The following is a 27,901-nucleotide window of genomic DNA, read 5'->3' as shown; positions in this document are numbered from 1 at the left end:
TTCTATTCCATTGCACAACCAATTATATTTGTCTTGAAAAGAAAAATGTTTTTACTTTAATTTTATTCATCAGCTTCAAATAAAAAATATATTTAAATACATAAATACAAATTATGCATGAATAATGTCCCATTTGTTAAGCTCACAATCAAAACTGATGTAATATATAAACACACGCAATAGCGATACCTTTAAAAAGTTATTTAATAATAGAATATAATTAAAGTTTTTGTTTGACCGGTTTTAGGGTTTTGACCCTTAGTTAAAAAAATTAACTTTGACCCTTGGTTAAAAATATTAACAGTTGGAGAAGGAGATTTTTTTTAACGGTCAACGAATCCTTCAAATGAGCTACTGGCGAAATTCACCACATCGAGATACAATTGCATCCGAACCGGGGAAAACCCTCACCTAGGGCAGAAGCCCGTGAACGCTCGCCCGAAGGCACGACAGTGCGGTGAGGTAAAACTCGTTCAGCTCAAGGATCGAACTAACGATTGCCGCCTAGTCTCCCATCATCACCAGGTGCCGCCGAAAACTAATGAGGGGAAGCAGGAATTTAATCTTGATCTCTTGAAAACACAAGTCTCTCTCTTACCACCAGGTGCCGTCGAAAACTAAATTTTAAGTGTTATGTGTTTACCGTTCAAAAAGTTAGTTTTTTTTATTAAATACCAAGTACAAATACAATGATATAATTAAAATCATATTTGTGTTGATCAGTTCTGTTTTAGGCATAATGGAAAACATGAAAACATACCTTTGATTGCATCAGCACAGGCCAGCAGAGAATCCAGATGGAGACACAGCAACCGTGTTGGACATGATTGTCAGCTTGATCTGGTTCCTCCTTAGGGTGCAATCTAATGATGGCGATAATGAGAAACCGACAAGGGAATCGGTTAGTAGAGGGAGGCGTGATTGATGTTATGTGTTATTAGGGTTTTTGTAATTGTCTAACTCTTTAACCTCCACATTATTCTCCTTATATATGCACCCAGGAGGAAACCGTAGTTAGTTAATAAGGGTAATTAGGCCCATCAACAATTAGCAACTAATTATATAATAGGATTGTTATATATTTTGATCCATATAATGTAAATGATTATAATGGCTACTAGATTAAATATAAAATAAATATATTTAATCTTACATTCTCCCACTTAGCCAAGTAATCATTTACTATGAGTGTTAGGTAAGCCTGATCAGGAGTTAACACTCATTTTAGCCTTAAACAAGTACTATGGCAGAGAAATACAGCCGTTGAATCATTATGCGACTCAGGACCCCCATTAGTCATACTATAGCCTTAATTTAAAACCTAATCGTTATGATCAAAATACACATAAGCCCTTTGTTTGATTTGCAACTTTATTTGTCTATATGCCATTATGTCGACTTGACATATTCTTAGAGACATACAAAATCAAACTGATGAGGAAAATTAACTAATACTTAGTCATTCATAGTACGATATGCAATTGCGCACGGCCATTAATTAATACCCGTCTATGAGCTCTCTTAATAAGACTTATGGGTAATAGCCCTTCAGTTATAGGATCCTTAAGCATATCATGAATGTATTCGATACAAAACTTAGTTTCCTCAATTCGTTCATAAACGAATAATTAATTGTGTATCGAAATTTAATGCAGCACCTCTTGAACTGTTACTGTTCAAGGAATCATGGTAGCTGACTTTATCACACTAAGTCTTCAAAACATTAATTATATGGAGTTAATAAACTTATGAGTCCACTGATAAATTTCCAACAACATTTAGCGACTATACTATGTCGTTATAACTTAGGTTGTTGATATCAATGCATTATGACTCCTCCATGAGATAGGTTTTGTCTGCTGACATAAATATATACCCGAAATTACATTTTATCATCTTTGGATATTTCAAAGTTAGAGTAATCAACCGGTTTTAATTCTCACTTCTTCTTTAAATTGTAGCATCTCGTTTCTTTTAAAGATATTGTAATACTCCATTAGATGCTTCACATTAATCTAGACATATCTAGTGTGTTGCAATGTGAGTAATATCTAAACGAGTATGGACTTAACTTACATAAGGCTTCTAATTAATGAAGCAAAAGTAAATAATCTCATTTACCATATTATCCTCTGAAGAAGAGCAATATTGTTTGTTACATATGTAAGGACCCATTTAATGTTAAACTTATGGAACGGAACTAATATCCCATTGGGTCTATCTCAGTATGTTATGATATTAATTACGTAAGAGATATCTCTGAGATTTATTATATCAAAGTTTGTGTTAACAATGCTTTGACTTATGTAACATATACTTGTCAAAAGAATGTCATCTATATAGATAAGTTTATTTTAGTTGCTCCCACTCATCTTGAGGTAGGTACATTAATCCACTTGATTCTTGATGAAAATAATTACGTAAGCTTTTCATCACATTATGATGTTTGCATTAACCCATACATGGATATTTTATGAACATGTAAATATGTCAGCCATTTGTTACGGAAAATTGTTTTTAATGTTCATCTAATGTAGCTTTAAACTATTATAAGCTACTAGAACAGTGATGATCCTCAAAGAAAACTTTGATAATTTATCTCTTCCTAAGTATAACCTTTGACAATCAATCATGCTTCTTAGTGTCTTAACGTTTGTATCAGGATTTGGTTTAGTTATGAACACTCTTAGGTAATTCAATCAAATTCCAAACGTTATACGAACACATAAAATCAGTTTTACTAGAAAACTGTTTTTATTCTATTCAGAAGATTAGTTGACGCTAATGGCTTGATTAGAAGAGATAGGATCAGTAAACTTTTCCAAAATCCATTTCAACTTCAATTAGGGAGGTTATGTAATCATCAAAGTTAGTAGGCTTTTAAACCTAGATGACCTCCTGAGTTGATTATTGGGTTTATTAGAAGTTTCAGTTTTATGGATTAGCTCTTGGTTAGGTTGCTATCATTTTCATTCTAAGTTTGTAAGAGTTGGTGCAGTATGGTGTACACGAGGTGTAATCGGAGTTAAATTCGGAGTGAAATTTAATGACACTCTCCCCCCCCCCCCCCGCCTCTTGTATTCCTTGCAAATCATGATAAGGACTTTAACTGCTCCCACCGACCTTAGAAATCTTTAGGAACTCTCAGCATGCTTAGGGTCAATATTTAACGACCAACAAATTCTAATAGAGAAACAAGTTAATGACGTTAGTCGTTGTGATTTCTCTTGTTGAGGATTATGTTAGATTGTTAGTTTAGGTAAGAAATCTAAGTGTGCCCACAATTAAGCAACAATGAAACTTTTGTAAGAGTAGCATTAGATTTTAAGGAGACAAGTTATGATAGAACAGTGTCATGATGGAGCGGTGTCTTGTACAAGAGGTGCAAATTTAGGTAATGTAAAATTTTCACTCCCCACCTCTTGCAACTATTGCAAGTTATCATTAAGACACTTAATGCTCCCACTGATCTTTAATATCTCTAGAATGCTACAAGAGAAGTTTCAATGAGCTAGGTGGCGTGGGAACCTATCACATATACGTTAGACTTTATTTGATTTCTTTAATGTCCAGATATCATAAGAAATTTTAGGGACATATTTAATAGAAATCTTATTAAGTATATGTATGAATAGATTTCTTTTTAAGGTTATGGGCCATATGCGACAAAATTTAGATACAAGAAGATAGTCTTTAACTGATAAATGAATTATGTCTGAATATTCCATTTGGAATAAGTTCCACGAATGTCAATGAATGACTTATGATGGACCCTTGCTTATTCCTTAAGCCAAGTCATATTTTAGGGCTTTAACGTCATGATTTAAAATCACTTAGAATGAGATTAGTTGAATAATCATCCTCATTAACCATGTCATGATTTCTCATGAATTTTGGTTATAATGGATGAAATTTATAAGTCTCATTTTCCTTTTGTCAAATTCTCATTTACATGATGACAAAAGTTGTGAAAATGTAAGGTATCATCTAGTTTTATCGTAGTAATGTTTCAATCCAGATATTTAGAACAAATAAGATGAGAGTTTAAGATAAGTGTAACTTTATGTTGACTATGCAAACTTCACAATCTTCATAACATTGCTTAATTATGATACTATATTCTGATTAATTTTCAGAATATATAAGGTATCAAAAGGCGTTGTTAGAAGACTGCTTATTATGGTTCTTATAGCCTTAACATTTAATTTGGTCACTAACTCTCATGTTAGTTATTTGTTGAATTCTGGTAAAGAAACGTATGGAACTAGAGTCAACTAATCATGTGTTAAATGGAATATTAAAATTATCAGACTTAAATATCATTAGGAAATGACTACCTAATTAACTTATCCAACTGTTCTTTAGAGTAATGGATAGTCTCGTTGCCTATGCCTAGTCTAATGGCATAATTATGCAATGAGATTTTCCCTTGAAGAACCTTAGAGTTGGGATTTTGTACTTGCATTTTGTCTATGGACCTTAGAACAATCTGTCACACCCCAACCGATGGCGGAATCATCGGGGCGCGGCACTGAGCGAAACAGATTGTTCAGAAGTTTCCACAACAACTATCATACAATTCAGTTATATAACACGTCCCATACCGTGTCCCAAATAATTACAAGTTATCATAGAATCAACTAAACAATGTGGGAACTGTTCCGACAACTCAGATTCTTAATTATTACAGACCGAATTTAAATATTGTTTTAAGACTTCTAGACGGCTAACGGTAGATCTTACTGACTACAGGTGCCAGTACAAGATCTACAGAGAACTATGGCCCTGGAGCAGGTATGTGGATACTGTCCTAAGGTCACAGGCTCCTAGAAGCTTATTATTGCCTCGCTTCCCTAGCACGCTAGTAGCTTAAACACCTGTCACATACGTTAAAATAAAAGTCAATACATATAATGTAAAGGTGAGTACACAAGTTTGATGTAGCATATAAAGTTCGAAAAGTTTACGCATAACCAAGCACGTACACAAGGGCAAACGATGCATGTAAATTATCAACATGGGACCATCGATACCAACGACTTCGAGTTGACTGTCCGAGACAGTTCGCAATACATGATTACCACTGTAATCCATGCAAGTAATTGTCCTTAGCAACCCCCGTGTGAACGGGTGCTGAGTCCAAACTATAGTACTACGTTGCTAAAGCAGGCAGATAGCACTCCACGTGTAAACATAATAAACAGCAATCATTTAGTCAAGTAATACATGCAAGTAGGTTAGCGTTCAAATAGTTTGTGTCGTTTGTGAATTTGATAGATTACGTATGTAACACCCAAAAGTGCTGAAAGCAAAAAGGGATCGAGTATACTCACAGTGGTTGGTTGTGGATTGAAAGGAGCACTGAGAATAGGTTAGCCTGAATAGTTCGATAACAATACAATGAGTAATGCGGAAAAAAGTGAACAGTGGAAACTGGATCGGATAGACCGTTCGATCGGACGGCTGTTCGATCGAGTGGGCTGTTCGATTGGGTTAAAGTCCGTTCGAACGTCCCGTTCGATCGGCCGGCTGGCTCGATCGGCTGGTTCTTTCAAGTGGATTGTTTCTTCCTTTGATGTGAAGGATGTGTTTGTGTATGATGGTTTGTATTTTTGAAGTTTTTGCAGCATTACCTTTCAAGTTGGCCGATCGAACAGTCCGTTCGATCGGTTGGTCCAACCGATCGGTTAGCATTGCACACTTGGCAAATTGTCACTCGATCGGGTGGCGTGCTCGATCGGGTGACACTCCAATGTTTCGAAGAGGTTTAGCGTTGAAGTGTAGTATCTCATGATTCGATGAGTAATGTTTACAATCGAGTGGCTCGATCGATCGAACAGAACCCTGTCAATACTACACCTCATGAGTTTGTGGGCCCATAACCCACAGGTCCCAGGATCGAAACCTGGCTCTGATACCAATCTGTCACACCCCAACCGATGGCGGAATCATCGGGGCGCGGCACTGAGCGAAACAGATTGTTCAGAAGTTTCCACAACAACTATCATACAATTCAGTTATATAACACGTCCCATACCGTGTCCCAAATAATTACAAGTTATCATAGAATCAACTAAACAATGTGGGAACTGTTCCGACAACTCAGATTCTTAATTATTACAGACCGAATTTAAATATTGTTTTAAGACTTCTAGACGGCTAACGGTAGATCTTACTGACTACAGGTGCCAGTACAAGATCTACAGAGAACTATGGCCCTGGAGCAGGTATGTGGATACTGTCCTAAGGTCACAGGCTCCTAGAAGCTTATTATTGCCTCGCTTCCCTAGCACGCTAGTAGCTTAAACACCTGTCACATACGTTAAAATAAAAGTCAATACATATAATGTAAAGGTGAGTACACAAGTTTGATATAGCATATAAAGTTCGAAAAGTTTACGCATAACCAAGCACGTACACAAGGGCAAACGATGCATGTAAATTATCAACATGGGACCATCGATACCAACGACTTCGAGTTGACTGTCCGAGACAGTTCGCAATACATGATTACCACTGTAATCCATGCAAGTAATTGTCCTTAGCAACCCCCGTGTGAACGGGTGCTGAGTCCAAACTATAGTACTACGTTGCTAAAGCAGGCAGATAGCACTCCACGTGTAAACATAATAAACAGCAATCATTTAGTCAAGTAATACATGCAAGTAGGTTAGCGTTCAAATAGTTTGTGTCGTTTGTGAATTTGATAGATTACGTATGTAACACCCAAAAGTGCTGAAAGCAAAAAGGGATCGAGTATACTCACAGTGGTTGGTTGTGGATTGAAAGGAGCACTGAGAATAGGTTAGCCTGAATAGTTCGATAACAATACAATGAGTAATGCGGAAAAAAGTGAACAGTGGAAACTGGATCGGATAGACCGTTCGATCGGACGGCTGTTCGATCGAGTGGGCTGTTCGATTGGGTTAAAGTCCGTTCGAACGTCCCGTTCGATCGGCCGGCTGGCTCGATCGGCTGGTTCTTTCAAGTGGATTGTTTCTTCCTTTGATGTGAAGGATGTGTTTGTGTATGATGGTTTGTATTTTTGAAGTTTTTGCAGCATTACCTTTCAAGTTGGCCGATCGAACAGTCCGTTCGATCGGTTGGTCCAACCGATCGGTTAGCATTGCACACTTGGCAAATTGTCACTCGATCGGGTGGCGTGCTCGATCGGGTGACACTCCAATGTTTCGAAGAGGTTTAGCGTTGAAGTGTAGTATCTCATGATTCGATGAGTAATGTTTACAATCGAGTGGCTCGATCGATCGAACAGAACCCTGTCAATACTACACCTCATGAGTTTGTGGGCCCAGATGCTAGTCGATCGATTAGCCTAGTCGATCGGCTGGCGTAGTCGTTCGGTTGGGCTGTTCGTTCGAATAGCCTAACCGTTCGGCCAGCCCCTGACCTGGTTAGTCCATCACCTAGCACTTGGTTATTTCCCGTTATTTTATTGATGTTTTAAAGATAGTTTGACCACAAGTTGAACCACCAAAATCCTCAGCCTTTACTTTACTCACTGACTCGGCTGGAATCACCCAAGCTCGGTCAGGGAGCGTTCAAGGACCTAAGTTTAACGTTTAACTCGTAATCGGTAATCTCGTGGTGAAGTCCGAATCTTGAACCATGTGTTTGTTTAGAATGATTTATAGGTCGGTTCAAGCTTCGTTTTCGCCGGTTTGAGTGTAAAAGAGTTGAAAGATTGGTGAAAACCGTCTTTCAATCCTTTTCCACCGTGAAATGTTAAGATCTTTGGAAGATTTTAGGTTGTTTATGTGGAAATCGGTTAGATTCAAGCTATTCAGGTCGGATTGATGTCAATCTTAGTGTTCTTCAAGAACACCATGATGACATCACCCAAGAATGCTTAGATCCTTGTGATTTCACGGTTGGAATTCAGATTTTGAAAGATAGAAAGATGGAGAATCGATCAAGGATCAAAAACGTACAAAGATTGGAGTAAAATACTTACAGGTTTGAGAGAAATCTGAGAAATGGCGAGAATAGAAGGCTGGTCGGTCAGAGCTTTTCCAAAAGTGGAAAGCTTGACAAGGACAGCCCTATTTATAGGCTTCCAAAAGTGGAAAGGGGTTAGCTGATCGAACAGCATCCCTGATCGAGCGGCTGCCCGATCGAACAACCTGTTCGATCGGCTAGCCTGTTCGATCAGATTGCCCTGTCCGATCGGCTTGCCTGGTTTTGAGTGTTTCGCGACGATTTTTGATATTTCGATTTCGATAGATTGAGGAGTAGAGTAGGATAGAGTTTCTATTCAAATTACTTTCAGTCCCAACTACTATATCTAACATACAAGCATCCTTACAACCTATTTTCAAAGTCGGTTTCGATTGTGTTTGATTATCCTTCGAGTCTCGATTGATTTGATTGATTCACCACACTCTTTAACATAAAAGTAACATGCACAAGTAACACGTAAGGCACACATACACGTATAAAAGCATTAAAATTATCCACACTTGAGTTCGATGATTGATTTGTTTAGCTTGATTATTGATTGACTAGCTTTATTGCATTGTTACTTCCTATCATTCACAGTCGGTCGTTGATTCACAGTTCGATTATCGGTCGATTAGTTTGATTATACAACACTTACTCCACATAATATGAAAATCAAAATGAAACTAAAATAAAATTAATCTTTATTGATCTTTAATTCCAATAACAGTCAACTCTTGACTTTAACTTTGACTTTTGGGAAAACACGGGGTGTTACAGTCTCCCCTCCTTTAGGGAATTTCGTCCCGAAATTAGGCCGAGAACCGTACATCGCCGTGTGATTTTACCAATTTGATGCTTCAGATCTATCTGAACAACTGCGGGTACTTGGCCTTCATGTCACTTTCGAGTTCCCAAGTGAACTCCGCGCCTCGTTTGCCCTCCCATCGTACTTTTACAATAGGAATGCGAGAGCGTCTGAGTTGCTTGGTCTGTCGGTCCATGATTTCGACGGGCTTTTCCACGAAGTGTAGCGTCTCATTGACCTGAAGATCGTCGAGTGGTATTATTGCGTCGTGGTCGGCTACGCATTTCCAAAGGTTTGAAATATGGAAAGTCGGGTGGACATTGCTGAGTTCCTCCGGTAATTCGAGTTTGTAGGCAACTTTACCGATTCTTTCCAGAATCTTAAAAGGTCCAACAAATCGAGGCGCAAGTTTCCCTCTTTTGCCGAATCGGACTACTCCCTTCCAAGGTGATACCTTTAAGAGTACGTAGTCGCCAACTGCAAATTCGCGGGGCTTGCGTCGTTTATCGGCGCACATCTTTTGTCTGTCCCGGGCCTTCACCAAGTTTTCCCTTATCTGGTGGATCTTGTCAGTCGTTTCTTGCAGAATCTCGGGCCCAGTCAATTGTGAATGACCGACCTCGTGCCATACAATAGGCGAGCGACATCTCCTACCATACAAGGCTTCGAAAGGTGCCATTTCGATGCTGGAGTGATAGCTATTATTGTACGAAAATTCGACCAACGGTAGGTGTTTGCTCCAACTACCACCAAAATCGATAACACACGCACGGAGCATGTCTTCAATAGTACGGATCGTTCTTTCAGTCTGCCCGTCGGTTTGCGGGTGGAATGCGGTACTCAAATTCAGCGTCGTACCAAGAGCTGCTTGAAAAGTTTCCCACAATCTTGATGTAAACCGAGCATCGCGATCAGAAATGATGTCTCGAGGCGTACCATGATTCTTAATGATCTCGTCGGTGTAGATTTGGGCTAACTTGGCCACCTTATAGTCTTCTCGTATTGGCAGAAAGTGGGCTGATTTGGTTAGACGGTCGACTATAACCCAAATACTGTCGTGACCTGATGGCGTGGTCGGAAGCTTAGTTATGAAATCCATAGCTATGCTTTCCCACTTCCATACGGGTATCGGCGGTTGTTCGAGTAAGCCTGAAGGTCTTTGGTGTTCAGCCTTGACTCTTGCACAAGTTAAACAGCTACCAACATATAGAGCAATATCCCTTTTCATCCCAGGCCACCAGTACTTGTAGCGAAGGTCCTGGTACATTTTGTCCGCACCGGGATGAATGGAATATCGGGATTTGTGGGCTTCGTTCATGATGATCTTTCGCAAATCTGTCCTCCTCGGAACCCAGATTCGGTCCAGATAATAGAATATCCCGTTGGCTTTGCTCACGAGCTGAGTTCCATCGTGATAGATTCGTTCTTTCTTCAATGTACGCTCGTTAAAGCAAGCGTGTTGTGCTTCGCGGATGAGAGCTTCGAGGTTATACTGAGCCTGGATGTTTCGAACACCTATCACGTAATTCTTTCTGCTGAGGGCGTCTGCAACTACATTCGCCTTGCCTGGGTGATAACGGATCTCACAGTCGTAATCGTTGAGAAGTTCTACCCATCGGCGTTGACGCATATTGAGTTCTCTCTGGTTAAAGATATGTTGTAGGCTCTTGTGATCGGTGAAGATCGTACACCTTGTACCATACAGGTAGTGTCGCCAAATCTTTAAGGCAAAGACAACTGCGCCTAGCTCAAGGTCATGGGTTGTATAGTTCTTCTCGTGGATTTTGAGCTGTCGAGATGCGTAAGCTATAACCTTGTCTCGTTGCATGAGAACACAGCCAAGTCCAAGGTTTGAAGCATCACAATAGACAACGAAGTCATCGCTTCCGTCCGGCAGTGTAAGAACTGGTGCATGGCACAGCATGTGTTTGAGGGTTTGGAAAGCAGTCTCCTGCGCGGTTCCCCACACAAAAGGCTTGTCTTTATGAGTAAGGGAGGTAAGCGGTACAGCAATCTTTGAGAACCCTTCGATGAATCGCCGGTAGTAACCTGCTAATCCGAGAAAGGAGCGAACTTCTGACGGATTCTTTGGCGTAACCCATCCCTTGACTGCCTCAATCTTTGCAGGATCAACGTGTATACCCCGACTATTCACAATGTGACCCAGAAATTGAACCTCCTCCAACCAGAACTCACACTTGGAGAATTTGGCGTAGAGTTGGTTTCCCTGAAGCAACTCGAGAACCAATCGCAAATGCTGCGCATGTTCGGCCCTCGATCTGGAATAGATCAGGACATCGTCGATAAATACAATGACGAAACGGTCTAAGAACAGTTTACACACGCGATTCATCAGATCCATGAAGACCGCGGGTGCGTTGGTCAAACCAAAAGGCATGACAACAAATTCGTAGTGGCCGTATCGGGTTCGAAAAGCGGTTTTGGGTATGTCTTCCTCTTGAATCCGCAACTGATGGTAGCCTGAACGTAGATCAATCTTGGAGAAACACTGAGCACCTTGTAATTGGTCAAACAGATCATCGATTCTTGGTAAGGGGTATCGGTTCTTGATGGTCAGCTTGTTCAATTCCCGGTAATCGATGCACATTCGGAACGACCCGTCCTTCTTTTTGACGAAAAGGACTGGTGCGCCCCATGGAGAAGTGCTCGGGCGAATGAAGCCTTTTTCAAGTAACTCTTGGAGTTGGTTTGAGAGTTCTCGCATCTCAGATGGAGCGAGTCGATACGGAGCTTTGGCCACTGGGTTGGCTCCTGGAATAAGGTCGATTCGAAAGTCGATATCCCGACTTGGAGGTAATCCAGGAAGATCATCAGGGAACACCTGAGGAAATTCTCGGACAACGGGAACATCCTTGACTTCAACTTTCCTTTTCTTGTCCGTCTCTGCTACAACAATGTTGGCCAAGAAGGCTCGATATTCCTTGCGGAGATATTTGCGAGCTTGAAGACATGACATGAGCTTGAGATCTTTTGCAGTAGTTTCACCATAAACACATAGAATATCACCACTAGCTAGCACAAAACGAATCATCTTATCGGAACACACAACTTCAGCATGGTTTTCACGAAGAAAGTCCATGCCTACTATGACATCGAAACTTCCAAGCTGCATTGGAATGAGATTAATCGGAAATAGATGATTGTTGAGCTCGAGAGTACAATCACGGAGCACAGAATTGACAGCAATGGTTCTTCCGGTAGCGACTTCTACTTCAAAGGGTGACGAAAGATAAGAGCGCTTACGTCTAAGGAGCTTCTCAAATTCAAATGACACAAAGCAGTTATCGGCTCCAGTATCAAACAAACATGATGCATATATACCATTCACAAGGAACGTACCATTGACCACGTTGTTATCAGCTTGAGCCTGGCGTGCGTTGATGTTGAAAGTTCTGGCGTGAGCGGCTTGTTGTTGAGGCTGTTGTTGTTGCTGGGGTTGTTGGGCTTCTTGTTTCACCACTCTGTTCGGGCACCGGTTTGCGAAGTGGTTAGGGTCACCACATGCAAAGCAGGTCCGAACATTGTTTGCCGGGGCCTGTGCAGCTTGAGGAGCTTGAGGAGCAGGTAGCAGGGCTTGGTTAACAGCGGCTTGAGCTTGCGTTTGACGAGGACCATAGCGGCAATTCGCAGTGAAATGCCCGTAAACGTTGCAGTGGGCACAGTAACGGCAGGCCACACCCACCGGGTGATGATAAGAACATGTAGCACAGAGTGGGTGGGGGCCGGTGTACGCACGCTTAGCCGGCGGCGCATTGATCACTGGCGCAGTGCGCTGTGGTTGTTGCTGTTGTGGCGGTACTGACTGAAGAGGAGCAGCATTGGTTGCGGTGGCGCAACTCTTGTTCTTCTTTCTTCTTCTCGAGGACTTGGAGGCTTGAGCAGCAAGGTTGTCGGTTGATGCGGCAGTAACTTGATGCAACGACTTGGATGGCTTATCCCAGACACCAGCCTTAACTCGCTTGTCGTTAATCTCGGCAGCGAGTAGGTAAGTTTCCTCGATTGATGCGGGTTTGGCGGCGAACACAAAATCTGCAACACAATCCGGAAGAGCACGGATGTATTTCTTGATGGTCATCTCGGGAGTCTTGACCTGGTCTGGACAGATAATGCTCAGTTGTTTGAAACGGGCGGTGAGACCAGCGTTGTCGCCCTCCTTCTGCTTGATGGTCCAGAACTCATCCTCCAACTTTTGGCGTTCGTGGGGAGGACAGAACTCGTCCAGCATGATAGCCTTCAGTTCCTCCCACGTCAGCTCGTAGGCAGCGTCGTTCCCGCGCTTATTCCTTTCGGCTGTCCACCAGTCCAATGCCCGCGACTGGAAGACACCGGTAGCATTGAGAGTTCGAAGATGATCCGGGCATCCGCTTTGACGAAGGGTAACTTCCACAGAGTCAAACCAGTGAAATAAGCCTGTAGGGCCCTCTTCACCGGTGAACTCCTTCGGTCCACACGCCTTAAATTGCTTGAAACTGAACGGAGTTTTGCTGGATTCAGTGAGGGTTCGGGATTCTTCCGACGACTTGCTTGTGTTTTCGTATACCTCACTGACAGCTTTCGCTACAGACCTTGAGATGAGCTTGGCGAGACGTCGGTCTCTCTTTTCCTGACGGGAAAGGTTTTGGCGAGTTCTTGATGATGACGACATGGTCTGCAATAGACATCGCCATAGGGCTCAACACAACGAATTCGAATCTCGCACGTCTTAGTTTACTAAAGCTTAGAATCACGTCGCATCTCACGTCACGTAACACATATAAACACATAAGCTCACAATCATAGAGGCACATAAGCACAGAAGCAATTAGAGCACATAAGCAATTAAGCAAATAGAGCACTTAATTTCCTAAACACGTACGCAATTTTATCACAGAGGCTGTCAGAAAACAGAAACCTATAACCACAAGTCGAGTGTCGTTCGTTTTGCATATCGGATAGCATCACATTGTATCGTTTAACTTAGTCGTATAGCGTAGCATAGCACACTGGTTTCGTTTAGATCACATCAACAGGGATTTGAATCGGGATAGGATAGCAACAAAAGTCACGCAGATTGATAACAAATGGAGCAATCAACGAATCTTAAAACACGTAAACAGGTAAATCATATAAAATCAACAAAGCAACACTCAAAATCGGAAAATGGATTGTCTGCGGCTACTAGACTTTGACTAACCATGGCAATTTAACTATTCACAGTTGACTTGTCGTCACTTTCGACTCTAGGGGACATGTTTCTGCCTCGATTCTTGGGCATTATGCATGCGCATTCTAGGCCATACTCGTGAGTTCAGGTCATTGGAGTCCGTCAATTGCCTTGGCGAGATAAAATAAAGTTGGAATAACTGCCAAGGTTAGGGTTTCACCCCTAGCTCAGCAATTTCTTCCTTGTTTTAAGAAGAAATTTAGAGGAAAGTTTTCATCAAATTACGGGTTTCAGCCCTGATTTGGTATAATTCTCCCCCGTTTGTTGATAGAAATTTGCACAAAGTAATTGGCAAAATTTGTAATTTAGGCAGGAATTCGCGGGTTTCACTCCTAATCCCGTCCAAACTACAAAATTTGGCTCGGAGTTCGGATGTAATGATAGAATAGAAGGAAACAACATAAAATAAGCACATAAACTTGGTCTCTTGGTTCCTAGCTATAGTCTAGGTCTCTAAGACAGCGATCCGGACTAGATCGTGTCTAACCTAATTCCCTATAGTTATGGCTCTGATACCAATCTGTCACACCCCAACCGATGGCGGAATCATCGGGGCGCGGCACTGAGCGAAACAGATTGTTCAGAAGTTTCCACAACAACTATCATACAATTCAGTTATATAACACGTCCCATACCGTGTCCCAAATAATTACAAGTTATCATAGAATCAACTAAACAATGTGGGAACTGTTCCGACAACTCAGATTCTTAATTATTACAGACCGAATTTAAATATTGTTTTAAGACTTCTAGACGGCTAACGGTAGATCTTACTGACTACAGGTGCCAGTACAAGATCTACAGAGAACTATGGCCCTGGAGCAGGTATGTGGATACTGTCCTAAGGTCACAGGCTCCTAGAAGCTTATTATTGCCTCGCTTCCCTAGCACGCTAGTAGCTTAAACACCTGTCACATACGTTAAAATAAAAGTCAATACATATAATGTAAAGGTGAGTACACAAGTTTGATATAGCATATAAAGTTCGAAAAGTTTACGCATAACCAAGCACGTACACAAGGGCAAACGATGCATGTAAATTATCAACATGGGACCATCGATACCAACGACTTCGAGTTGACTGTCCGAGACAGTTCGCAATACATGATTACCACTGTAATCCATGCAAGTAATTGTCCTTAGCAACCCCCGTGTGAACGGGTGCTGAGTCCAAACTATAGTACTACGTTGCTAAAGCAGGCAGATAGCACTCCACGTGTAAACATAATAAACAGCAATCATTTAGTCAAGTAATACATGCAAGTAGGTTAGCGTTCAAATAGTTTGTGTCGTTTGTGAATTTGATAGATTACGTATGTAACACCCAAAAGTGCTGAAAGCAAAAAGGGATCGAGTATACTCACAGTGGTTGGTTGTGGATTGAAAGGAGCACTGAGAATAGGTTAGCCTGAATAGTTCGATAACAATACAATGAGTAATGCGGAAAAAAGTGAACAGTGGAAACTGGATCGGATAGACCGTTCGATCGGACGGCTGTTCGATCGAGTGGGCTGTTCGATTGGGTTAAAGTCCGTTCGAACGTCCCGTTCGATCGGCCGGCTGGCTCGATCGGCTGGTTCTTTCAAGTGGATTGTTTCTTCCTTTGATGTGAAGGATGTGTTTGTGTATGATGGTTTGTATTTTTGAAGTTTTTGCAGCATTACCTTTCAAGTTGGCCGATCGAACAGTCCGTTCGATCGGTTGGTCCAACCGATCGGTTAGCATTGCACACTTGGCAAATTGTCACTCGATCGGGTGGCGTGCTCGATCGGGTGACACTCCAATGTTTCGAAGAGGTTTAGCGTTGAAGTGTAGTATCTCATGATTCGATGAGTAATGTTTACAATCGAGTGGCTCGATCGATCGAACAGAACCCTGTCAATACTACACCTCATGAGTTTGTGGGCCCAGATGCTAGTCGATCGATTAGCCTAGTCGATCGGCTGGCGTAGTCGTTCGGTTGGGCTGTTCGTTCGAATAGCCTAACCGTTCGGCCAGCCCCTGACCTGGTTAGTCCATCACCTAGCACTTGGTTATTTCCCGTTATTTTATTGATGTTTTAAAGATAGTTTGACCACAAGTTGAACCACCAAAATCCTCAGCCTTTACTTTACTCACTGACTCGGCTGGAATCACCCAAGCTCGGTCAGGGAGCGTTCAAGGACCTAAGTTTAACGTTTAACTCGTAATCGGTAATCTCGTGGTGAAGTCCGAATCTTGAACCATGTGTTTGTTTAGAATGATTTATAGGTCGGTTCAAGCTTCGTTTTCGCCGGTTTGAGTGTAAAAGAGTTGAAAGATTGGTGAAAACCGTCTTTCAATCCTTTTCCACCGTGAAATGTTAAGATCTTTGGAAGATTTTAGGTTGTTTATGTGGAAATCGGTTAGATTCAAGCTATTCAGGTCGGATTGATGTCAATCTTAGTGTTCTTCAAGAACACCATGATGACATCACCCAAGAATGCTTAGATCCTTGTGATTTCACGGTTGGAATTCAGATTTTGAAAGATAGAAAGATGGAGAATCGATCAAGGATCAAAACGTACAAAGATTGGAGTAAAATACTTACAGGTTTGAGAGAAATCTGAGAAATGGCGAGAATAGAAGGCTGGTCGGTCAGAGCTTTTCCAAAAGTGGAAAGCTTGACAAGGACAGCCCTATTTATAGGCTTCCAAAAGTGGAAAGGGGTTAGCTGATCGAACAGCATCCCTGATCGAGCGGCTGCCCGATCGAACAACCTGTTCGATCGGCTAGCCTGTTCGATCAGATTGCCCTGTCCGATCGGCTTGCCTGGTTTTGAGTGTTTCGCGACGATTTTTGATATTTCGATTTCGATAGATTGAGGAGTAGAGTAGGATAGAGTTTCTATTCAAATTACTTTCAGTCCCAACTACTATATCTAACATACAAGCATCCTTACAACCTATTTTCAAAGTCGGTTTCGATTGTGTTTGATTATCCTTCGAGTCTCGATTGATTTGATTGATTCACCACACTCTTTAACATAAAAGTAACATGCACAAGTAACACGTAAGGCACACATACACGTATAAAAGCATTAAAATTATCCACACTTGAGTTCGATGATTGATTTGTTTAGCTTGATTATTGATTGACTAGCTTTATTGCATTGTTACTTCCTATCATTCACAGTCGGTCGTTGATTCACAGTTCGATTATCGGTCGATTAGTTTGATTATACAACACTTACTCCACATAATATGAAAATCAAAATGAAACTAAAATAAAATTAATCTTTATTGATCTTTAATTCCAATAACAGTCAACTCTTGACTTTAACTTTGACTTTTGGGAAAACACGGGGTGTTACACAATCCTCTTCTAAAGTTTAAGTGATTCTAAGGTGAGTAACAACTTATTTTCCAGCTTCAAACATTTATTTCTTTGTACATATGTTGCTTATCAACACACTAATTATACTTTGGTACTTTTGAGTGTTATAGTTGATTTTATAAGGCATCAAATTGTACAGGTGAAAATCTTAGTATGTAATGTACTAGAAAAATGTACTTATTTCCATGCGTAAGCCCTTAACTTTATGGGTCATGGTATTGTACATTATAATATGTTCACATACACCACTTAACTTTATAGTTTAGAATTTTAAATGAAGGCATGCATCTTAGGAGTTCTAGTGATTATTTCACAACTATAGATTAGTCTTAGGAAAGACTTAATCTGGAATAACTTTTTAGAAACAACACTTATTCTTGATTATCATAAGAGACATCATGTTCGATTTATCCTAATCATCATGCTCTACTTTTCTTCAGTAGTGCTTTATCAGAAGAGAGCAATAGGATTATCGTTTCTTAAGAGGTAATCAAGGATTTAATTTAAGAGTTAATTCTTATAGAAACTTTAAGCAAAACATATTAGATTTAGGAATTAGAGTGGATGAGATATAGATTTATAGAAGAAAATTACAGTGAGTAAAGTTATGGGTATTAAGAATAAGGCAGACAAAATGATCATAAAAATTAATTAAGGATCATTAATATAAGGATCATTATGTGAAGAGGTTGTGATATGTCTATTACTAACATCAAAATAATAGACTATTTAAAGTTCTACTTAAACGAAGACAAATCAGCTTTGGCCAGAAGTGTAATCATTTAAGCATGTGTGCAAAGTGGTTGTAACAAATCAACTTTGGCCAGAAATTGAGACAATCACTTTAGTTATGCACTTGTTAAGTATGCCATCTATGAAAGAATTAAATCAGCTTTGGCCAGATATTAAGACATTCATGTTTATGATGCACACTTAACATAGCTTTCATAATACTTGAACGATAAGTAGATGTATCAAATCAGCTTTGGCCAGAAATGATACATCAGAAGCTCATTCAAGTAAAGCTATTTTGGTTTTGTAAAACATTATTTGATCCTTATTAATTAACTAAGTAATTACAAAAACCAATTATTTAGTAGCAAATCACCTGTTAGCGCGGATCGAGCTAAATTTTAGTTCACATCAAACAGCCTAAGGTAATGAGGTCTCGACTGAGTTTTGAGATCTCGAGTCAGTTATGAGGTCTCGAGTCGCAACCTTTGTCTCGAGTCGGAACCATGGTCTCAACTACTGTATTTTATGAGATCTCGGCTCATAATGAGGTCTCGAGTCGCAACCACGGTCTCGAGTTTCAGCCTTATGGTCTCGAGTTGCAACCTTATGGTCTCGAGTCGAGACCTTTGTCTCGAGTTGTAAACTTTTGAGCCCTTATGATTTCGAGTCAAGACCTTGTGGTCTCGAGTCGAGACTGATGGTCTCGAGTCGTAATCTGATGGTCTCGAGTCGTAATCTGATGGTCTCGAGCCCACTGTTAATAGCCGTTTATTGTGATAATAACTGAAAATTCGAATTCTAAGGGATTTTGAGATATGGTTTCCTGTTTTAATGATGATCTAATTTTGTGAAAATATTTCGAAAATTTTATCTGATTATCAATTAACAGTTTTCGAATAAACTTAAAAGATAAAATTGGATCAAATAGGAAAAACACTCAATAATCCTAACTACATTCCAAAACATAAAGGAATTTCGAATTTTCCTAAGAACACATGATGAACCCTAAAAAAATAAAACATAATTCTGGAACCCGAAACCTGAATTTTAAGGCTTTTTATAAACAGATTTCGGACTTGATTTTAACCATTATTTCGAGTCATTTATATAACATTCTTTTTCCGAAAAAATTGATCTCGGCACATCAAAATCGAAATCAGCCTTGAGGTTCATTAAATTTTCAAAACTTATGTTTTCCAGATTTCAATCCCAGAATAATGGATAAAATCGAGCCTGATTTATCAACATATGCTCTGATACCACATGTTGATCAGTTCTGTTTTAGGCATAATGGAAAACATGAAAACATACCTTTGATTGCATCAGCACAGGCCAGCAGAGAATCCAGATGGAGACACAGCAACAGTGTTGGACATGATTGTCAGCTTGATCTGGTTCCTCCTTAGGGTGCAATCTAATGATGGCGATGATGAGAAACCGACAAGGGAATCGGTTAGGAGAGTGAGGCGTGATTGATGTTATGTGTTATTAGGGTTTTTGTAATTGTCTAACCCTTTAACCTCCACATTATTCTCCTTATATATGCACCCAGGAGGAAACCCTAATTAGTTAATAAGGGTAATTAGGCCCATCAACAATTACCAACTAATTATATAATAGGATTGTTATATATTTTGATCCATATAATGTAAATGATTATAATGGCTACTATATTAAATATAAAATAAATATATTTAATCTTACAATTTGATATTTTGTTTATTATTGATCCAAGTTATTTTCCAATAGAATATTCTGTTAGTCGATATGAAATGTTAAAACTAACCTTCTAGATTGATCACCTGTTATTATTGTTTATATTATATAGCAGATCAATAATTTACTAATAATATATGCTTATGAGTTATGATCATTGTAACAAATTAATTTTACTATAAATTTTACTATATATCAAAACTTAGATAAGTTAATTATTAGGTTAAAGGGTGCGGGGAAGAAGGGGAGTCCCATGTGGCATCGGCGGCCGAAGGAGAACAACACTCTCCACCCACCCGCGACTGAAATTCTGTGTCTTCGGTGGATTTCCCTCGATTTCCCGGTTGTGTTGTTGATGATGATTTGAAAGGTTTTGATTGGAGGGGAAGGGGAACACCACCCCCTTGAAGGGATGGAGAGAAACGTGGTGTGAGGTGTAGGTGATGTGGCGGATTGGGTGGTCGGGAGGATACAACCACACCCCACAACCTTAGCATTGTACGAATATTCATATAACTGTAGAGAATCACTCATTCCTAAGATGGCTAAATCCGACATTTCATTTACTTATCATAACCGTTTTGGTAAGCCTAGTCGAGTAGACGTTTTGGTTTATTGTTTTTTGAAACCGTAGCTAGGTGTTGAACCAAGGTTTTTTTTTTTTTTTTGTGTGTGTGTTAAGTCGAACGAACTTGCCCGGGAAACCCTTATATGCAAATTGTTGTTGGTAAGGAAATTTGTTTGTTGGTAAATCGCATTGTCCCACTCACATTTTTTTAACAGTAAATGTTATTCATCACACCAATAATCCTTAATTGTTCTTCTTGTCTAGGTTTGAATCTAGGGCCTCCCCTTTAAGATGCAAGTGTCTCTACCAAGTACGTTGCCCCGCATTGACTCCAACTCACATTTATTTATAAAAAAAAATTATCAATTCATTTTTAACTAACTTTAATAATTGCGAAATTCACATCATTGAAAAGTCGTTGATAGTTCAGACAAAATAAGAGAGAAATTGGTCTTACTTTTACAACTATTAATGAAAGATTGCGTGTGGCTAATTTCATAAAATCAATTACGTTCTGCTCATTTCATGAAATCCACCCTATATATAGGTACACGTACACATGCATTACAGAAATAAAGGCCAAAAGGAAATGATTTTTCATAGTAAAGGCCAAAAGAAAATGATTTTTCATATAAAGCTACATCCAAGCATACTAACAACCGATCAAAAATTTTAAGGTAGCTAGATTTCTTAAATCACAAAAGTTGTACTTATATACCAAAAAGAGCTAGGCAGTAGGCAACACCAACTTACTAAATAGAATATGTGATGTTGTGTTGATTGTTGATCATCTTTATTTACTCCATCTCAACCCCATTTTCTTCCATATCCTACTCAAGTTGTAGCATCAATTTGTGATACAATAATTGCTTGGAACATGTCTCCCTAGGATTCTGCTTAACGTTTGAGTCCATGCTTAAGTAGGTTTGACTCATTGGAGCTTATTCAACGTATGCCCATTGAGAACCCTATTGAAAAGTTGGCGTTGTGAGGCCGGAGACTCAGGGACGCAGGTTGAATCAACCCTGATAAGTGAAACCTACATAATCACAACTCAAAGGTTAAGCACATCTTAGGGGTACATAGACCAAGCAATTATTTGCCTATCCTTCTCAAGTTGTCGTTAAACTCTAGCATCAATTTGTGATACAATAATTGCTTGAGGATTGTGCTTAATGATTGAGTATGTGCTTAAGTAGGTTTAACTTAGCAGAACTTATTCAACCTACATTCCCGAGGCTCCGGCCTCATGATACTAGTTTTTAAAAGGATTCATGAAAACCTTTGGAAGGAAATTCTTGTTAATAATTTATGTCCGGCTAACCACATGACATGATTTATTAGCTAGATTGCTAACGACAGAGAACCTGTTAAAAAGTTGGTGTCATGAGGCCAAAGACTCGGGGGCATACATTGAATCACCCTAATAAGTGAAACCTACTTAATCACGGGCTCGGACGTTAAGCACAATCTGAGGGTTTGTAGACTAAGTCAACCTACTTAATAAGGTGGAAACAGACATGTGACTAAGTCAACGCCGGAGACTCAGGGACGCAGGTTGAATCAACCCTGATAAGTGAAACCTACATAATCACAACTCAAACGTTAAGCACATCTTAGGGGTACATAGACCAAGCAATTATTTGCCTATCCTTCTCAAGTTGTCGTTAAACTCTAGCATCAATTTGTGATACAATAATTGCTTGAGGATTGTGCTTAATGATTGAGTATGTGCTTAAGTAGGTTTAACTTAGCAGAACTTATTCAACCTACATTCCCGAGGCTCCGGCCTCATGATACTAGTTTTTAGAAGGATTCATGAAAACCTTTGGAAGGAAATTCTTGTTAATAATTTATGTCCGGCTAACCACATGACATGATTTATTAGCTAGATTGCTAACGACAGAGAACCTGTTAAAAAGTTGGTGTCATGAGGCCAGAGACTCGGGGGCATACATTGAATCACCCTAATAAGTGAAACCTACTTAATCACGGGCTCGGACGTTAAGCACAATCTGAGGGTTTGTAGACCAAGAAATTATTGAATCACAAATTGACGCTAGAGTTTAAAGACAACTTGAAAAAAATGGAAGAAAAGCAAAGGGGTATGAGATTTAGCATCAACAAAACATTACACCTATTGAGTAAGTTGGTGTTGCCTAGCTCTTTTTGAAGGAAAATTTGTTTGTTATGAATCGGATACATTTTAATTCGGTTAATGAGAATAATACTATGGATTAAATAGCAAAAAAAAACCTATTAATACTTTGCTAGTTTTAAAAAGAAAGAAAAAGAATGTTGCTACTTGCTAAAAAACAGGAATTTCCTTCCAATAATTTTCATGAAATAACGACGATATTAGCAAAGAAAGGGCCGGCGTTGACTTAGTCACATGTCTGTTTCCACCTTATAAAATAATAATTAGTAATCGCAGCCTCCTCGTTAATTATTGGTTTTATTTCTAGCGTCACATTTTTTTTTTGAAGTCACATTCACGATTAAAGTTTTGGACCCTCCCTCTTCATTAAAATTGCTTTGTAAAAGTGTGTTAGATTCACTCATGCACCATCCCAATCAACATCAAATTACTTTCATTTCCGTTTCAAGTCTTCTCCAACTAACGCATTAAATTAAATTCGTAAAATATAAGAACTTTTAACACTATGTATATGGGTTTAACTAAAACATGAATGTCTGTCGTCATATAGACATTGTGGATTTCACTCATTTTACCCTCAAAAGTGTGTAATGGTTTCACTTATAAATTATATAAAAAGTAAAAAACTAAACCCCCCCCCCCCCCCCCCGCACTTAACCCTCAGGGGTGGTGATGTTTGATGTCCGAAAAGGGCTGACTAGACAGGAGTACCCCACTACACATAGTCTAATATGTACAACATCAAAATCGTCCCATTAAAACTTATAAAATGAGTCAAGAGAATTGTTTTTTGTATGTTCATTTATAATTTATATTATCTATATAAAAAAAGAAGACCATTGTAAATTGCGTGCTAACCCACAGCTTTGATACGTTTCCAGCATTTTACTTAGCAATTTGTCCAAATGTATTCATTTTCTCGTCACAAAATAATACCAAGAAATAAAATATTAATTATATACCAAATTTGACCATATGAATCTTGTTAACAAATGATCCAATTTAAATATAAAACGATGCTATAAGAATATATAGAAGATAAAAACAAATACTTCCAAAGCTAAACAGCTGGCTTAGTGACTGAAGACAAATTCATCTTGCCTTTGCCTTCTATATTTAACAAAGCTTACTTCTACCATTTCAAACAAAACACTTAACACATTACACACACCTTCATCATGGGTCGGGTCACTTTTATTCAAGTATTTGCTCTTTCACTTCTCATCTTCTCAAACTTAGCTTTTGCTCAACTCAGACAAAACTACTACGCAAACATCTGCCCGAATGTGGAAACGATCGTCCGCAACGCAGTCACAGCTAAGGTTCGCCAGACATTCGTCACCATCCCAGGAACTCTTCGCATGTTTTTCCACGATTGTTTCGTTCAGGTTCGCTGATATTGTTTGTTGGTATTAAATACAATGCATTGATTAACGTTTAAGATTATAACGTGTTGTGTTTTGGGTTAATAAATAGGGGTGTGATGCTTCAGTTTTGATAGCATCAAGCGGGTCCAACACTGCAGAGAAAGATCATCCGGATAACCTGTCATTGGCTGGGGACGGGTTTGATACGGTTATCAAAGCGAAAGCTGCAGTTGATGCTGTCCCGGCTTGCAGAAATAAAGTGTCGTGTGCGGATATTCTCACCATGGCTACACGGGATGTTGTCGTGGCGGTACTATTGTACTAATTGATACTTCATGTATTTAATAAACAGTTGAAGTAGTTTTGATAATGACATGTGATATAATGGTTGGTGGTTTTTTGCAGGCAGGTGGGCCATCGTATGCGGTGGAGCTAGGAAGGTTAGACGGGCTGAGTTCAACGGCAGCTAGTGTGGGTGGGAAGCTTCCGAAACCAAACATGAATTTGGATCAACTTAATGCCATGTTTGCTTCACATGGGTTGACCCAAGCCGACATGATTGCGCTCTCAGGTAACAAGTTAATGCAGAAACAAACCGGAGTTGATAATAAATGGACTCCCATTGTAAAAGTGTCCATTTCGACCCGTTGACTTATGAATTGCCTGATTTTAGTTACATTTTAACTCTAACGGGTAAAACAGTTAAACGAAGAATATCTATAAAGAAGTAGGTAAGATGGGTCACACCGGTCAATCGTTAGAGGTGTATTTTTACCGTGTAAAACCTTCTAATTTTTTTTTACTAAAATAACAGATGGCTGCTAAAGTTCTAAAAAGTTATTTTTGTCGTGCAAAACCTTCTAAAACATTTTTACTAAAATATTAGATTGCTGCTAAAGTTCTAAAAACGTTTTGTAATTATATTTACCACACTAATTTTTTTATTTTTTTTATTCGAGTGTTATGCTTTTTAAGAGAATAGAATGTGTTTCAGGTCAATCCATATTTTAATCCTTTTGGACCTTTTTTATGGGAATTTTAAAAACTATCATAAGGTATTTTATGGTTTCTTAAACATTTTATAAAAAACGCAACGTTAATTACGATGTCCAGGTGCACACACTCTTGGATTCTCGCATTGCAACCAATTCACAAACAGGATATACAACTTCAGCAAGCAGAACCCGGTTGATCCAACTCTAAACCCAAATTATGCGACCCAATTGCAGCAACAGTGTCCAAAGAACGTTGACCCGCGGATAGCTGTAAACATGGATCCAAACACACCAAGAAAATTTGACAACGTGTACTACAAGAACCTGCAGCAAGGACAAGGATTATTTACTTCTGACCAGGTTCTCTTCACTGACTCAAGGTCAAAACAGACCGTGAACGCATGGGCCTCCAGCTCACAAGCTTTCAATAACGCGTTTGTTACAGCTATGACTAAACTAGGTCGGGTTGGAGTCAAGACGGGTCAAAATGGAAATATCAGACGAGATTGTTCCGCATTTAATTAATTAAGATTAATCTCAAATACCACTTAGCTATATACACAAATTTCATTTCAAAAATGAAATGATGTTAAAGCCTAAAGATGTATTTTCTGTTACAACATGATGGCCTTTCCCATTGTTTCTCATCATACATAATAATGGAAGGAAAACAGAAAAATTTGAACACTGTATTTACTTTTTGAATGATTTGCCTATGTGGACTGTGACATAATAAAGTTAACTGGTATATAAGAAGAATCAAGCATACTCAGTTACTTACATGTGAACTTGGAAGCATGTTACAAGAAAACAAAGATGAACTAAACCAGTTGACTGACACAAAGCAAAACGCATTAACGAATAATGTGAGATGAGGAGAAAGGTAGCAGTTAAATTACGTTTTTGGCCCCTGTGGTTATATCACTTTTACTATATTAGTCCAAAATAAGAATTTTTAACATATCTGCCCCCATGGTCTCTATAACTAACCATTTTGGCCCCTAAGTCTAGAGATCATGGGGGCCAAATGGTTAGTTATAGAGACCATGGGGGCCAAAATGGTTAGTTATAAAGACCATGGGGGCAGATATGTTAAAAATTCTTATTTTGGGCTAATATAGTAAAAGTGATATAATCACAGGGGCCAAAAACGTAATTTACTCTATTAATAATAAAATCAAACAGTGACACAAAGGGTGTTGACTATGATATAAATAGCATGCTCAATTCAAGAATACGAGATTTATTATCAACAGATAGTAACAAGAAAGTCGAGTAAACGCTATAGATAACAGTTAAAGAAAACCAATATAATATTTGAAGTGGACTGAAATCTTACAAAGTATTCATAACATTATACTTCTATGGACAGCAGTCCTGTCCCCAAAAATCAGCATTAAGATGTATATACAACCTAATCTTTTTATCAAAAATTTTTGTGGTTTCCTACTCTTCCTCCACACCCCATTTGTAATTTCACTTCTAGATTCCACCAACATATTATTTATTCTCAAAACTATCAGACTTTTCAAAAGCAGACAAACTAATCTTCTCGAGTTGTACGGGCCAATCTTCTCCAAGAATCTTGGGGTTTGTTGTTGTTGCCATCTGGAAATCTAACAACGATACCGTGAACTTTTTTCCGGGCTTATGTAAAGACCTTGCGCTAGCTAACTCCAGTGTCGGTTTTAACACCCTCTTTAAATAACAATTCAGCCCGTTATTCAATACGTTGACACAGTCCATCGAAACATCCAAGCCCTCTAGTTTACTCTTCTGCTTCAATCTGCTCTCCAACGAACTTATACTTTGAAGCTGACCACCGTATTCACAAGTCTCGGTGTAATAAGAAGAGCCCGCAGCATTACACGACACTTTTCGTGTTTCGTTCGAGTGTATATTAATCCCATATGGTGCGGTAATTGGGATTCTTTTGTGACGCCTTGTCGTCTCTAACTCTTCACTCGTATGATTCTTCTCGTTCAAACCAAGAGGACTCGGTCTGTCTTTAAACTTCCTTAGATTCGGCGTTCGTCCTTTCCTGGGAGACTGAGGGAACGCGTCTCTGCAGATCGACTGAAGACCACCGTTCGGATCTTTCAAACTCAACAAACTGTCATGTTTCACTTGCTTCGGAGGAGGCGTATTGGCCACCGTTGCATTCGTTAAAATCGCTCTGATAAGTTCATTGTGAAGCCGAATATTCTCTCGACCGATCAAACAGATACAAAGCTTATCAAACTCTGATTTTCCAACTTTAAGACTCAAATATCTGGTAACGAGATTGAAGTACTTCTGAGATTTTTGCGACCCGAGCCGCCTTTCCATCTGAACTTTAAGCTCGAACGTATCGACTCTAGCACAATGCCGAACCGCTGGCATCTTCTATATTTATTATTCGATATTGTTATTCAATATCTCACAATCATCAAAACTTGAAAACTTGTGGGTCTGCAGTTTGACTTTAGTAAGCAAAAGTCAACTATGCACGCTGACTAAACAGTTAAAAACTTAAAATCCAGCATACGAAATTCTGCAAAGAAACAACAAACCCACATAACAATTAACTCAAACATAACTTCTGCTTACTTCATTGGATCAAATTCAATGCCAGATTCATTATTCGTAAAACAATATAGCTCGAAATCATTAATTGTAACAAAAATTAGAACAAATATCATACAATTCAGAGTGCCAGATTCAATCAACTTAAAATCATTAACAATAATCGAACTAACAAGTGATAGTTATAATAAAATGCATAAATACTGTGATCTAATCGAGCAATGGAATATAAATAAGAATTGAATGAAAATAACTAAAAATAAAGGGAAAAAAGTAAGGAAACCTGATTGATGAAACAAGGAAGTTGACTTGAGAGTGGAAATTGAGTGAAATCGAAAGAGATGAGAAGTGCGTGATTGATCGAGGTGGTTAGGGCTCGTAAGTGTGTTTGGGTTTTTTGGAAGCTTCTTTTTACACGTGTGGGTTCTTACACGTGTGGAGGTGTAAGTGGGGGT

The 27,901-nt window shown here is 39.2% G+C and overlaps 2 protein-coding genes across 3 annotated transcripts; one reads left to right on the top strand and one right to left on the bottom strand.

Annotated features, from left to right (window-relative positions):
• The first annotated feature begins 23,654 nt into the window (after positions 1-23,654).
• On the top strand, positions 23,655-25,586 carry LOC110909045 (peroxidase 51). Its single transcript, XM_022154058.2, has 4 exons — positions 23,655-23,907; positions 23,996-24,196; positions 24,292-24,457; positions 25,000-25,586. The coding sequence occupies exons 1-4, from the start codon at positions 23,698-23,700 to the stop codon at positions 25,404-25,406; spliced, it is 984 nt and encodes a 327-aa protein (XP_022009750.1). The 5' UTR covers positions 23,655-23,697; the 3' UTR covers positions 25,407-25,586.
• Positions 25,587-26,152: 566 nt separating this feature from the next.
• LOC110909046 lies at positions 26,153-27,901 on the bottom strand. 2 transcript variants are annotated; one of them, XM_022154059.2, is made up of 2 exons: positions 27,730-27,901; positions 26,153-27,414 (listed from the first exon to the last, which is right to left on the bottom strand). In XM_022154059.2, exon 2 carries the CDS (start codon positions 27,261-27,263, stop codon positions 26,382-26,384), a length of 882 nt encoding a protein of 293 aa, XP_022009751.1. In that variant the 5' UTR covers positions 27,264-27,414; positions 27,730-27,901; the 3' UTR covers positions 26,153-26,381. The 2 variants fall into 2 exon arrangements, with proteins under 2 accessions (XP_022009751.1, XP_035839184.1); XM_035983291.1 differs by having other exon boundaries at positions 26,153-27,332.

The sequence above is a fragment of the Helianthus annuus genome, chromosome 14 (genome assembly GCF_002127325.2).
Source record: "Helianthus annuus cultivar XRQ/B chromosome 14, HanXRQr2.0-SUNRISE, whole genome shotgun sequence".
NCBI classification, from domain to species: Eukaryota; Viridiplantae; Streptophyta; class Magnoliopsida; order Asterales; family Asteraceae; genus Helianthus; species Helianthus annuus.
Note: the sequence above shows the minus strand (reverse complement) of the source record. Positions and strands in the feature narration are given on the sequence as shown.